At 38.8% G+C, this 15360-nt stretch overlaps 1 protein-coding gene across 1 annotated transcript; it reads left to right on the top strand.

The window, feature by feature from the left end:
• The first annotated feature begins 6743 nt into the window (after positions 1 to 6743).
• On the top strand, positions 6744 to 8148 carry LOC105225057 (lysosomal aspartic protease). The gene is made up of 2 exons (XM_011203375.4): positions 6744 to 6899; positions 6968 to 8148. Exon 2 carries the CDS (start codon positions 6972 to 6974, stop codon positions 8094 to 8096), a length of 1125 nt encoding a protein of 374 aa, XP_011201677.2. The 5' UTR covers positions 6744 to 6899; positions 6968 to 6971; the 3' UTR covers positions 8097 to 8148.
• The last annotated feature ends 7212 nt before the right edge of the window (positions 8149 to 15360 follow it).

Genomic DNA, 15360 nt, shown 5'->3' with positions numbered 1-15360 from the left:
GTTGCTGGGCTTCACGGAAGGTTGGCCCTGGCACACAATCGGTACATGCACCGTCGCAAAAGCCTTTTGGCCCAAGATGAATGGCAAAAGATCAAGTGATCGCTTTGCTCATAGTAAGGCTAGCCTCTCCCTAATAGTGGGGCTTTTAACGGACTGTTTCCCTATTGTAAAGCTGGGAATCCTACCAGACGCCATCTGCAGAAGCTGTGTGAAAGAAAATGAGGTGGAAACAACTCAACACTTCCTTCTTGACTGTCCGCGTTTGGGAGGTCAGGACTTAAACACTTGGGTGCCCATACTGTATTTCTTAATTTAATTCCGAATCGTCTTATTTAAGCTCCCACACTATGTGTGCTCCATAAACACAATTTCCGTTCCAGTTGAATTGTTTATATGAGTGATAAAGCGAGTGCGCACTTGAGAATGTAACCAAAATGCGTTCACAAGTTCTTAAATACTTTAACAGAGCGGCATCTTTGTGGTTTTGTGCATTTGTATATTTATGTTTGCGTTCTATTTTTAGCAAATTCCACTTGACTTCAATTTCAGTAATGGGAAAATTCAATTGAATTCGAAATCAACGCTCAGTTGAACAAGTAATTGCTGTGCGTGGGGCACATATACATACATACATAGTAGGCATACAAGTATATGACCAGGCTAACCATAACCATAACCCTACAATAATAGCATTCCAAGTGCTTTCACAGCAGAGATTGCGTAATTTCATTGAGAGGTAGTTACATTTTTCTAGTCTGGCTAACGATTCCTTGCAACTTTTCCATGTTCATGTAATATATGGAAGTGCTCGGAATGACCAGATAATTGTTAATGTAATTAAAATTAATATATGTTTTCAACATAATAAACCAAGAATTACTTAAACTTCTATTCGGAGATATAAATTATAATCGATTTGATATTCCTTACGAGCATAACATCGCATCATCGTGGTGAAGAGAGACCTGTCTTCGGTGGTTAATTTTCCCGATTTATTGAAATACCAATACAATAATACAATTTACTGGTCTATACCTGGCCGACATGTCCGACTTTTCTAAAAAAACTGGCAACCATTTCCTTGGAAGTGGTTCGTGGGCGAATAGATTTGTTGAATTCGGCCCTCTTTGAAACACCCATGCAAACGACTGATCTTTACTTTCTAATTCTTCTTCTATTCTAATGCCTATAATTGTCTCAATCTCCCGATAGGTCAAATGAAAATCTTTCAATATCAGTCTACGCACAACATCAATAGTCTCCAGAAGAACAACTGATTTTGGACGACCTTCACGAAATTCGTATTGAATTGATCTACATTCTCTATCGGATTCACCATACCATCGTTAAGCATTGGTCCTTGTTGAAGCTTTATCGCCATAAATTGAATCAACTGCATTAATGCTATATCACTGAGTTAATCCACGTCCCCAGTTACAAGTATAAGAAATAATTGCGCGAAAATGTCCGCGATTTTATTAAATTTTTTGGCTCAGATGAATATTTTAAGTTACTGTAGACAACATAAATAGCGCTCGTTGTCAAAATTAACTGGATATATTTAACATCAAAAATGTCAAAATATACGATGAAGTTGTGATTTGCAAATTGCAAAACTAGGGTTACTAAATACCCAAATATAAAAGGCAATCTACGTATTACGGTATATATACTATATACCTTAAAATAATAAAGAAGAATATAATTATGAAAGAATTGTGAGTAAAATAACGTTAGTGAAAGTGAGAAAAAAATACCATAAGAGTTTTGTAAATATATCTTACATATTTATAAATAAATGCGATATAAACTCGACTGGTTACCTAACTGGTTAGGTTAGGTTAGTTCGGTAGACTAATGAGCAGCGCATTAACCAGTTTTGGCCTTAGCGATATCAGATAGAGTTCCAATATGCAATATACTATATACTTGACACGTATTTCAACAGACTCTATGTCGTTAGTGAAATGTCTCTGCCATTGTCCTCTAACGTCGGACCCCATTTGCTGTTGACCCTGGATATGCATTAAAGGCCGCGAAGGCTTTCCTGATAGCAAAAATCTCTGTCTAACATATACCGCAGTATTCTGAGAGCTTAAAAGGATTGTGTATGCCTTATTCTTGACAATATATATCCACGCCAAGTCCATTTTGCTATCCTTATAAATGTCAATCAAATTCTTCTATGTTTACTCTGAACCTTCTTTGTCCATTTAAAAATGAAATCAGGTTATGAAAATAGATATTTTTGCCACCGTAGATTGATAGCAAATAAACATTTACTTGAAACATGAAGATGAATATATTAAATAGCGAATAAATCGACCTTCTAATATCAAATAAATAATAATACTGCAGTCAGTTCGAGTATTGAATAGAAATATTTCGCAAAACAAAACAAATTTTGAGAATCTTTCGAGAATTTATTTTGCAGTGACTTCAATAGCATGATACGTGTGGAGTAACGCCACAATCAATTTATCTTGAAGCATTTTCGTCATCAGCCACGTTTTTATGCGGCGAAGTATAGAAAAAGAGCGCTTAGAGCACACACTCGTCACAGGCAGTGTGCAGAATAGGTGAAGAAAACTATGAATTATGGAGTATATACAGGTATATTATGCAGTAGTCGTAACTTGTTGTCTTAGACTTTTACTTCTGCCCCCAATGGCACTTCACTGATCAATTTCACCTTTCAGCTTCAAACCTCGCACGACGTTGTCTTTAGTTGAAAACCATCCAGTACTTCTCTAAAAAAGCGCGTCTTCAAGTCTCTTGTATTCAAAAGAGGAATGAACGCTGACACCCTGTAGTATTCTTCGCAAGTTCTCACGCAAAAATTTTCGCGTTTTGTTTGTCCTCCGCAGATTTCTGGTTTTTCTTCGTCAAATTTCAGCTCCGCCGCCATTTTTTCGTGTCTGAGTATCAATGGATCAAAAATGTTCCTCAGCTTTTGTCTGAGGTTTCGGAACGTTACAAGCAGCTATCTGTCATATTTGATGCCTAGTATGAAGGGAAAACTTGGAGGATAAACCAAGGAGAATATATCAATCGAACATGTCACAGATGGAGCTGAATGCAGCATCTATTTGAAGTCCTCTATCAGGCCGGGTTGCATCAAATCTAACATTTTCAGTTACGGAGCTGACTGTATTTATTAACAATTTAATCTGCATACGTTGCTACACTTCAGTGGTACCTTAGCATTATTTATTATATTTAAAAAGGGAGACGGACTTTAATTTTGTTTTTGAAATAAACTGGCAAATTTCTGGATTATAACTATTTCTGTTAATTTGTATTTTTCCAGAGTAGTAAAATTACTAATAATCCATTTAGCCTTTAGGGGAGGTGAGAAATTTCCCCCTTTTTCTCCCTTTGAATCCACCATAGGCAAAATACAATATTATTAAAATCTAAGATTGTTCTGTTAAGTATTGTTGTATTAGTTTCCAATGTTTGATGTGGAAGTAAAAGCGCTGAGCCATTAATTGCGTGTGTTTATATTGGAAACCCTGATAAAACTGGAAATATCCAGCTTGGTCTTATCAACTGAAGTTTGTTTTCTAATTAGCCACCTGCCAGACAGAATTATCTAAGTGCAATTATTTACTTTAGCTAATTCATTAAGAAGTGTTATGTAAGAATATTTTTAAGTTAGACACGCTTCTGGCGCGGTGGCTTACATTAGCATACTGATACATTTTATTTCGTTTTGTTATGTTATGCATTTACACAATATATACATACATATGTCTATTAAAATATGAAATGTTATTGTTGGCTGTGGGCAAAAAATAGTAATATTTTTTACTTTAAATTTGCCTCGAAAACAGATTCGTCGAAATATTTTTTTTAGGCTATTTTGACAGTCAGTGACATATGTGCCAAAAATCACATCAAAATAGTCATTAGTATTTAGTGAACGATTGTCTTTCTCAAGTACATGAAGTGCTTGTGGCGATTTTTATGAAATTATTCGATAAATTTTGTGAGCGGAATTAAATTTATTTACAAACTTACTAAATTTTTGAAAAACAGCGTCACGTTAAACGTCTGTGCAAGTTTCTTTGATTGGTACAAAGTATTATTGCTGCGATAACTCTTGAATCTATGCTTACGACCTAGAAACAGTCCAATCGGTCAAATATCGTGGCAAAGGTGAGCCGAAGCCGTAAAAACCATGTCAAAGCAGATCAAAAATCAAGGTTATGCTGACAATTTTCTTCGATTATCGAGGTGTTGTGCACTCCAAATGCATTCCGACCACACTGTCACACTGTCAACAAGGAATACTATTTGAGTGATATGCGTCGTTGCGTGAAATTATTCCTGAAAAGAGGTCGGAATTCTGGGCCCATACCGTTTGGTTTTTGCACCAAAATAATGCACTGTCGCATACTGTTTCGATTCTTCGTGAGTTTTTCGCCCAGTATCGTGCCACAACAACCGCATTTGCCTGATTTAACTCCGTGTGATTTCTGGCTATTCACCAAGCTCAAATGACTGCTCTGGTGAGACCGTTTTGAGTCAATTAAAGACTTTAACCGTGAATCGCTACGCGCATTGAAAGTTATTCTGGAAGTTGGTTTTAACAACTGTTTCGAGAATTGAAAAAAAAAAACCCAAAAAGGGTATGGGACCAAAGGGCAATACATTGTAGAAGACGACATATATTTTAAAGAATAAATATGGAATTTTAAAATTATGAATAAGGTCTTACTATTTTCTGCTCACATAGTACATTGTAGCAGCTATGCTTGAATATCTTTGCTGTTAAGCAGTTTCGGTACAACTAATTAACCCGATTAGACTGCTAATTCTCCGAGACTAACGAAACATTTTTGACTCAACGAAATGCTAGAATTTACGAGTATTAAGCATAAGCAACAGCGAAAATATTTTGTCAAGCTAGGTGGCTACAGTAAGAAGTAAACATCGAAAACCCTAAAAGTGTATATTTTATATTAATAGTCACCGTGATACGCTGAACCGTTTTATATGTTAAATGTCCGTCTGTTTTATCTATCTGTATATATGCGAACAAGTCACTCAGCTTTTGAGTTATTGATCTAGAATTTCGCACACGTCCTCATCAACCCAAGAAGTTACTAATGTGCCGGTTTTTTTTGTATATGTATATAGCCATACAAACTGACCCATCAAAATTAGAATAAAGATCTTATAATAATCTTTTATTTTATAAGAAACGCACCTGCAAATGGAATGTTCGATGCAGCCGAAGTTAATGTTATTCTTGTTTTCCTTACAAAACTTTTAGCTCATGCTACACTTACCGAAGTAAATAATAACAGAATACTCGTAATACAATAAGTGTAATCTTAAATTGAATCTTAATCTCAAATTTGACATAAATATTTTTAAAAATAACTCGCATATTGATCAGTTTCTAGTCAAAAGTTTTATCTTGCTTTAATAAACCTCGATCTGAAGCCTTTTGAAGCACCCACTTCAGAGTGGAATAATCGTTTCATTAATAGATTTCTTCGAATGGCAAATTTCATAAATTTATAAAATGATAATTTCGTAGTTCAATATATTAGTCGACAGTTGATTAGGTTTCTTTTAAGATGTGATAGCAGAGGTTAAAGATAACAAATATATGCTCCTGCACGGCTGTTTATCTGTAGAATAGTATTGTAAGAACGCCGCGTCATTCTGAGTTTGTGATACTTCAGCTAACATTTATGAATGAGGCAGGTTGTTACACAGGTTGATATCCGAATATGTCGTTTAACCCGACTCTTAAAAATAAAATGATGGGCTAAGTTTGGGTGTAACTCTACCAGTAATGCGCCCTATATAATGACTTACGAATTTCCAGCTGTCTTCAAACTGTTTGGGTTGATCTATATGAGTGATATTTTAATAAAATTAAGTTGACACGTATTCTTAAGGGGTTACATGGGTTTACGAAATATCTTTATTATCGAAATATGTTAATTGTCTTATTAAATTACAACACCTCAAGAACATTGTCCTGAACTTTCAAGTTGATCCGAGTAATAGTTTCGGAGACACAGCCTTGAGAACAGCGCTCGAAGCTAGCTAGGTTAAGTGCGCCGTCTTCAAACGCGTTTTTCTCAAAACTGTGTTTTGAAGTCGGTTGGCAAGATTTCTTTTTCAACAATTGAAAGAATTCTATGAAAATTCTGGTTACTCCTGAACTTGACCCTTCCTTACTTATTTCTGTGAAAAGTATTTATCTCTTTAAGTAAGTAATTAATCAAAACAGTCTGAAACATTGAAACAAAAGAAACTATAATTATACCTAAAACTATTGAAACAAACACACTCCCACACACACACAAATAAACAGTATTCTTCATCTTTATGCTAAGAACCTTGTGAGTGAATATCGACTCATTTTATCATAATAATAATGAATTAGCAGATATTTTCTTATCAGCCGACTTCCAACAGCAACAATGTTGAAAATTAACGCACGCTTCATTTCTAATTGCAGGCCTTCCGATATGTAACTTGTTTTCCTTTTCTTTATCGCTTCCAACCGAAGGTAATTACTAAAAAAAAGCAAAAAAGTTGGAGAGCTTGCTGCAAGAGCCGCTCATTTGGCATACAACGCTGACAAATCAGTGCCACTTCATTCTAAACCGATAAGCTTCAATAGACGCACTGCTGTAATCGTGGAACTACGCAAAGTGCGCGCGAAGTTTACGTTTGACCAAAACAAAAAAATATTTTGATTGATAGACTTACAGTTTCGAGTGTCCAATTATCTGCAGTTGAGAATGTTGATAATGAGACCTTGCCATGATAACACGCCGCGCTATGACTATAAAAGCGATGGTCTGAGAATTTTCGGCACAGTTGTAATTCACCATTAGGTGCTATACGACATTGAAAACAAAGTGAAAGTAAGTTACACAGATTTATTTAATTTCAAAACAAGTATTGAAAATATTACTCCTTTCTCTCCACACAGCAAAATGTTCAAGTTCCTCGCATTTCTGACCATTTGCGTCGCACTGGCCTCGGCCAATTTGGTGCGCGTACCCATCTACAAAAACCCCAACTACCGCCAAACCCGTCAGTCTGTGAAGACCGAGACCGCCTACTTGCGCAGCAAATACAATGTGGCCACACCACGCAGCGCTGACGAGCAATTGGACAATTACCTGAATATGGCTTACTATGGCAAGATCACCATCGGTACACCGGCACAAGAGTTCTTGGTGCTCTTCGATTCTGGCTCATCCAACTTGTGGGTGCCATCATCCACCTGCCCCAGCAGCAACGAAGCTTGCCAATCTCACAACCAATACGACTCGAGCGCTTCCAGCACATATGTAGCCAATGGTGAAAGCTTCTCCATCGCTTACGGTACTGGCAGTTTGACTGGTTTCTTATCGCAGGATACCGTCAGTGTAGCTGGACTCACCATTCAAAACCAAGTGTTCGCTGAAGCTATGCAAGAACCCGGTACCAGCTTCGTTGACGCCAACTTCGATGGTATTTTGGGTATGGCCTTCCAATCGATTGCCGTTGACGATGTTGTGCCACCTTTCTACAACATCTGGTCTCAGGGTTTGGTGAGCAATGATGTGTTCTCCTTCTACTTGGCTCGTGATGGTACCTCCTCTCAGGGTGGTCAAATGATTTTGGGTGGTTCCGATCCCAGCCTCTATCAAGGCGGTCTCACCTATGTATCCGTCTCTCAGCCCGGTTATTGGCAATTCAGTTTGAATGGTGCTACCATGAACGGACAGGTATTGTGCAGTTCCGGCTGCCAAGCCATTGCTGATACTGGCACCTCACTCATTGTTGCTCCATACAATGCCTACAACGTATTCATGAACATCGTTGATCCCGATGGTGATGGCTCCGTTGACTGCTCGTTGATAGACAGCTTGCCAGATATGGAGTTCGTCATTGGCTATAATACCTTCCTTGTACCTGCCTCACAATACATTCTTAACGACTACGGTGAGTGCTCACCTGCCGTCAGCTACATGGGTACTGACTTCTGGATCTTGGGTGATATCTTCATTGGCATGTACTACACCGAATTCGATATGGGCAACAGCCGTATCGGTTTCGCTCCAGTCGCTTAAGTTATCGACCTTTTCGTTTACCTTTAATTTAAATAAAAAATTTTGAAGTAAAGATTTCCAAGTTTTATTTTTGATGTGTGTGCATTTTGGATCTCTTCCTATTCAAATACCACGACATTGAGGTTAGAAAACAAATATCCAATATTGATGACAGCAATTTATGAGGCAATTTTTTGGTTTGATTTCAACTGAGATATTCTGATGAGGGACCATGTCAAGAGAACTTAACGGAGACAGAAAAAACATGTTGGAAAAGGGCTTCATAACCCACTAACTAAGGGAAAATGTATTATTTCATGTTACTATAAAATATTGAAGATAATTAATGATATTTATTTCCTTACAGCTTTCAAGGGCATCTGGGTCGAGAGCATGAGTATCTCATGAAGCATTGTGGACTTAAATTTTCACCTAGAAGTAAAACTTATCGATGTATTTTTAACATGAGGAAGCTCTTAACGAAATTAAACAGAATTTTGCTGCTGACTCAAGTCTTCCTGATTTCGAATAAACTCCACAAAGCTCGGCTAAAGTTCGTACCAGTGCCACATGGAGTATATGGTGGCTAGGGGAAGAATTTACCCGATTTTGCCCATTTTTCTCGCAAACGCACAATGTTATTGGGAGAACTAAATACTCTCTGAATTTCAATAACATGCCTTACAGATTTATTGATTTTTCGATAAGGTTATCATAGACACTTAATGACATATTCGAAATTTGGGTTATTATGAGTTATAGTGCGATTTCGACAATTCGACAAATGTGGAAACTTAAAATTCTAATGTATGGGAAGTAAGCGTGCATTCCAATCCACTTCCAAAATGTAGCATAGAAATATCAGGATAAATTCCCCTACAGAATTTGTTTGATAATGGTCGATTGAGATCTTGGGTGTGAAAATTAAAGCTTTTGGCGTATTTGCTAATGGATTTATCGCATTTTTAGTTTTTCACAAAACGATACCCTGATTATTTATACATATAAAACTATATCTAAACCGATTAATTTTAGGTGTTGCCTAAAGGCGAGGCAGTAGCTGTTGTTATTTTTATTATTTTATAAACGAAAAACCACGTCTACGACGGCCATCAACATCAACTGATAATCGACAGGTGTATAAAATAAAGGAATTGGTGCTTGAGGATCGATAATTAACAATCAGAGCTCTTACTGGCATCGTTGGAATATCAGAAGGATTAGTGAAAATCATTTTAGAGCATTTGTGCATAAGAAAAGTGAAAGCACGATTGGTTCCAAAATCATTAAATTTTTCGACAAACGGCGTTGAGTAGCATTTGTGAAACAATACTTTCCGACTACCAGGATGTCATGAAAATAGGACTGAGTCCATTTAAAAAAATGTATTAAACCAATCGTTATAACTCTTTAAAAACTTTCAAATAAAATAGGCTCCTTTTGCGTCGATTCATCGATGCCGAAGTCCCGGGGGCCACATCTGGGCTGTAGGGCGGCTGCGGAGGCGTTGGGATACCGGCCTTGGTTAGACTGTTCACAAGCAAGGCGGTGTGAGCCGATGAGTTGTAGTGATGCAATTTCCAATCAGCTGCGATGTCTTGTCAGACCCGATTGACCCTTTGTTTGAGACTTTTGAGGACTTCCACGCAAAACTTAGGGCTGACTGTGAATCAAGTCTACTATTGCCAAGTACTCGAAAGATTGCGAAAACGAGTCAACAGGGTGCGCCCAGACATCTCTCGAAACTGGATCCTTCATCACGACAACGCGCCGTGCCACACCGCCTCAGCGTGTCCCAGTATTTGGCCTCTAAAGGGATCGCCGTGTTGCAACAGCCGCCTTATTCGCCCGACATGTCACTCTGTGACTTTTTTTTTGTTTCCTAAAACAAAATCGGTGGTCAAAGGAACCCATTTTGAGTCGATTACGGACATTCAGGCGGCCGAGACGAGGGTAAGCGTTCCAGAAATGTTACGAAGCATGAAAAACGCGCTGGAATCGCTGTATAGCAGCCCAAGGGGACTACTTTGAAGGGGATGGCAGAATTGTAGAATAATTTTCAAATATACGGTTTTTATGGAATCAGTCTCATTACTTAATTGTCATACTTCGTTTCTGTATTCGAAAAAATAATATTGCAAAGAACTGTAGCGTGCAGGCGTCCATTGAAAAGCAGCACTATGCAAATACGAAATAATAACAACCAAAGAAACGCGAGAAACACAAACAGATAAGTGTTGAAAGTTAGCCGCCTGCAGACTGGAGGCCTCCCGGGCAACAAACATGTAACGGGTGATTTTTTGAGGTTAGGATTTTCATGCATTAGTATTTGACAGATCACGTGGGATTTCAGACATGGTGTCAAAGAGAAAGATGCTCAGTATGCTTTGACATTTCATCATGAATAGACTTACTAACGAGCAACGCTTGCAAATCATTGAATTTTATTACCAAAATCAGTGTTCGGTTCGAAATGTGTTTCGCGCTTTACGTCCGACAAATTTTGTTCAGCGATGAGGCTCATTTCTGGTTGAATGGCTACGTAAATAAGCAAAATTGCCGCATTTGGGGTGAAGAGCAACCAGAAGCCGTTCAAGAACTGCCCATGCATCCCGAAAAATGCACTGTTTGGTGTGGTTTGTACGCTGGTGGAATCATTGGACCGTATTTTTTCAAAGATGCTGTTGGACGCAACGTTACGGTGAATGGCGATCGCTATCGTTCGATGCTAACAAACTTTTTGTTGCCAAAAATGGAAGAACTGAACTTGGTTGACATGTGGTTTCAACAAGATGGCGCTACATGCCACACAGCTCGCGATTCTATGGCCATTTTGAGGGAAAACTTCGGACAACAATTCATCTCAAGAAATGGACCCGTAAGTTGGCCACCAAGATCATGCGATTTAACGCCTTTAGACTATTTTTTGTGGGGCTACGTCAAGTCTAAAGTCTACAGAAATAAGCCAGCAACTATTCCAGCTTTGGAAGACAACATTTCCGAAGAAATTCGGGCTATTCCGGCCGAAATGCTCGAAAAAGTTGCCCAAAATTGGACTTTCCGAATGAACCACCTAAGACGCAGCCGCGGTCAACATTTAAATGAAATTATCTTCAAAAAGTAAATGTCATGAACCAATCTAACGTTTCAAATAAAGAACCGATGAGATTTTGCAAATTTTATGCGTTTTTTTTTTTTAAAAAAGTTATCAAGCTCTTAAAAAATCACCCTTTATATGCGCATACCAAAGACACCCTCAAGTGAGAGTGTGCACTTTGTTCTAACTGCTGGGGGGGGGGTGATGTTTTTTGGCTGTCGTCCATGGTCCAACTAAATATGAGATGGCATTATTATACCCTAAACATGGTATATTAAGTTTGCCGAAGTTTGCAAAACAAAGAAGGAAATTGTCTAAAATCCTATAATGTATATACTAATAAAAGATCACTGTAACGCGCCGAAACGGTTTTGGTCATTTCGGTATGTCTGTCTGTCTGTACGGAATTAGTTCCTCACTTATAATTTTGCACACATCCCTTCCTTCATAAAAAACTCCGCATTTGTCGGGACCGCCGATAGCTTCGGTGCAAACTGACTTATCAAGATCCGGTCCTGAATCAGGTATGGAAAACTTCTTTATTCGTCAAGATATCTTCACAAGTTCTTGTATGGAATATTTTTCAATTATGTCTGAAGGGTGTTATTGTTCAGTGCAGCCGAAGTTAACGTTTTTTCTTGTTTTTGTTATTTTTTGGATTTGATTGATGCCTCCTTCAGGTGGTGGAAGTCACTGAAGCGGCGGTATCGGTGCTGCTGTTAAGTGCGCGAGCACTTGCTCGTCGTTTTATTATTCTTGGCGCGTGTGTGCCTAAGTTAAGTTGTGTTGGTTGGAAGCGAATGTCTGTCGGAACACCTGTTGACAAGTGGCGCTTTAAGCTTATTAATGTGGGCTAGATTTGTGGGTTCGTAGGGATTAATAAGACTAAAAGGGGACAAATGGAAATTTGGAAAATAGAATTCGCTGTGTCAATGAGTTGGGGTTACTTAAAATAAAGTCTCACGAAAACCGCACGAATGATTTTATTTTAAGTGCACTTCGAATATAGAATTGATTTGGCTAACATTATAGGGTGCTTAACTGGCAGTTACCAGAAATATTGACTTTTAGTTTGTGGACTCTAACACAAGAAAACTGCACCGAGAATGAATCAAGCCAGCTTTTGATTCCCGTTCTAATGTGACCTGCGTCGTCGGGATCAAATAGTAGTCAGTAGGTGCCAAGTCTGGGCTATAGGGTGAGTGAGGTAAAACTTCCTAGTTCGCGTTTTTCAAACAATTTTTAACTGATCTTACAACATGAGACCGAGCGTCGCCATGATAGACAATAATTGCTCGTGCTCAGTTGCAAATTCCGGGCATTTTTAGGTAAGCGCTATCTTCAAATTGATGAGTTATTGTTTTTGTGTTTCATCAAGTAATGGAAGTGCAGTTCCTCACCTTCAAATTTGTTGGTAGTCTTTGATTGCTCGTAAATCGATCGTGAAAGTTGGCCACTGCTGCGCTTTTTTTGGAGTTTGTCGGTTTGGCAGCGGTTCCCTGATTGATACTTAGCTTGGTTTGATATGTAATAATGAAAAAATTTACTTCGGCATAACGAGTGACGCATTCCAAGTTGCGTCCAATATTTTGTCAATATAATCGTCCAGGGCAGTCAGTAATTCGAAGAATTGCTTTGCACCCTCAGTGCATAAGACGCTTCCTCAGAGTCGCTATATTGTGAGTCCATCCGCGAACGGGCGCAACAATTGGAGGTGTTTGCATCTACTCTATGGAAGATTTTTCGGAAGGGTATTGCTTTGCGGACTTATGAAATTCAACTCGTGCAAGAATTGAAGCCATCAAGCGCATCGCACGGTTGATGAATGCTCGCGACCAAATCGCCAGTGAAGTTGGGTGGGAGAGCTTAGACTCGTTACTTCATGTACGTATGACTTCCACCTTACTGCTCTAAAGAAAGCAAGGACGCTTATAACGACAAAAAAGTTATCACAAGCATCTTCTGGAATTTGCGAGATGTGATGTAAATCGACTGCTTGCATAAGGGAAGAGTGTGCAATGGTCTTACTATGCCAGATTTTGGGACAATAGAAGTTAAGCATATATTTTTTCGTACCAATTGATCCGGAAGAAGGGAAACATTTTCCACCTTGATCGGGGTTCGAAGCTGACCTAAAACCTGTGCTGTGCTGTGGGTCCGGCACCCTGACGCAGTGCGACTTCACACTAAACTGAATTTTTAATTTTACCTGCCTTTAGGTTTAAAGCACTGCCGCCACGAATGTTTTCAAAGAGCCAAACCTAATGAGCAGATTGGTGCGAGCCCCAAGGGCTAACTGCTCTCCTTGGTGCCAAATTTAATCTTCGGTCGGACTTTGTAGCTGTTGCAACTGCTAGTTGAGCCCCCTTCAACCCAATGACTGATGACATTTGTTGCTTCAACTTCTAGTGTCTTTTGATTAGAAGGAATCTCATTCCAGTTTTATAATATCAGTTCGAGCTGAGTATTATAGCCCTTTTTCTGTTAATGCTATGACGAAATTTTGAGGCAAGCCAGCAACTCATATAGTGCATATTAGATTTTAGTTGTCTCTTACAATGGCATGCCTTACCGCGGGCAAATCCTACCTCTACACGCTGGAGAAACCGTGTGTTTGGGACAAATAACTCTTTTTCTCTCGAATTGATTCCCTTTTCAAGGAAGCAGAAATGCTCTTCCACTCTAATAGAAGACATTTCAAAAGAGTTAGAGCAAAGCGGTGTGAAGTGTATTGAGCTAAAACTATATGGATAAATTTTTTAAATTTTTTGTTATCATTATTCTTTTGTAGGCTACGCGCTTATTGAACTGTTCTTGAGATTATATAATTAGTATAGATTAAAAATTGTAGAAGTTTCCGTTATTGAATTTTGACACATATTAGCACTAAAAATATCCAACCCGCAGTTATATTTTTCTTTTGAATACCAAATTTTGTGAATACGAAGACAGAAACACAAACAAACTGTGTGGAAAATAGAATACCATGTACATACTCCTTCTTGCAAGCTCGTTACTGTATGCCAAGCGCTTTTCCAAACATCTTAGTATGCGCTCTCCCCCTCCCCAGATTGCTCCTTTATTTTCTTATGCTATTTTTTTCTTTTTTGACTTGGCCAAGTTTTCCAGTTTCTCCTGTTGCTTGCCGTGTCGACTTCCAGTGGCTGTTGGGTGGCAGACACATCGCGAAAATACACAAGAAAGACTGAGCTACAATCAAGACACCAAAAACACACGAAGCAACAACTTGAAGAATTCACCCAGACCACTGAGCGTAGGCACACACACATACAGACACTCACAATCTACATAAGTCGCTTGAATCGTGCTTCGCCACGCAGTTGTGAGCCCTTCACGGCCACCCACATTACAACGTTTGGAGGTTACAATGTTACGCTTGGCTGTTATTTCATTGCCAACACACGCGGGGATGATGGTGGCGCATGCGGAGCGGGTTGGCTGGGTGGCGGCAACAAAAAACCTAGCAGCCACAGCACCTCACGGGCGTACACCAACCAGTTGAATATCGCCAACTGGCTGTGTGTATGTATGTGAGTTGTTATTGTTTTCATTTTACGCAGCAGCTGCAGCATGCTTTTAGGCGCGCACACCCTGAAACGCGTTGTGTCCATGAATGAAACTCTCCGCGGCGTTCGCACTCATTTTCCATTACGCATACCTAAATGCTCTTATGTTGGTTGTATACACTCTTCGTATGGCTAAGTTGTTGTTGTTTTTGTTTTTAATATTTTTTGTGTTTTAACTTTGTTGTTTTTATCTATATGTTCTGGTGCACATACACACGACTTTAATGCCCCTGTTGCGCATTTTGCCAGCGCTCGGGTAAATTTGCTCTCAATTGGTTTCCCGGCTGAAGGCTTAAATCGAAGAGAGTCGTTTGGAAGTAAATGCTTGTGCTGAGTTTATACCGTAAGTTGGTGTTGAATTGCCAGACAATCTGCGCATATGATTTTTAGGCTCACTTTATTTTCCTAAAAGGAACGTTTTTTGAGCTTTTACGAAGCTCTAAATGGAAAACATAGGAATGAAAAGTCTCCTAAGATTTATATTATCATATGAGCTAGTTTTTTTGTGATATTTTGTTCAAAAGGATGCCTAGAGTTGGCCCACATATCTAATAGTGAATGGTGAGATGTATTGACTAGAACCCAAATATCGCTTTAAAAT

Source organism: Bactrocera dorsalis, chromosome 5, assembly GCF_023373825.1.
Source record: "Bactrocera dorsalis isolate Fly_Bdor chromosome 5, ASM2337382v1, whole genome shotgun sequence".
Taxonomy (NCBI): Eukaryota; Metazoa; Arthropoda; class Insecta; order Diptera; family Tephritidae; genus Bactrocera; species Bactrocera dorsalis.
The sequence above is the reverse complement of the archived record's forward strand: the minus strand, read 5'-3'. Positions and strand labels throughout refer to the sequence as shown.

Excerpts from the sequence above, each read along its gene's own strand:
- LOC105225057 (XM_011203375.4), top strand. The coding sequence starts at position 6,972 with ATGTTCAAGTTCCTCGCATTTCTGACCATTTGCGTCGCACTGGCCTCG.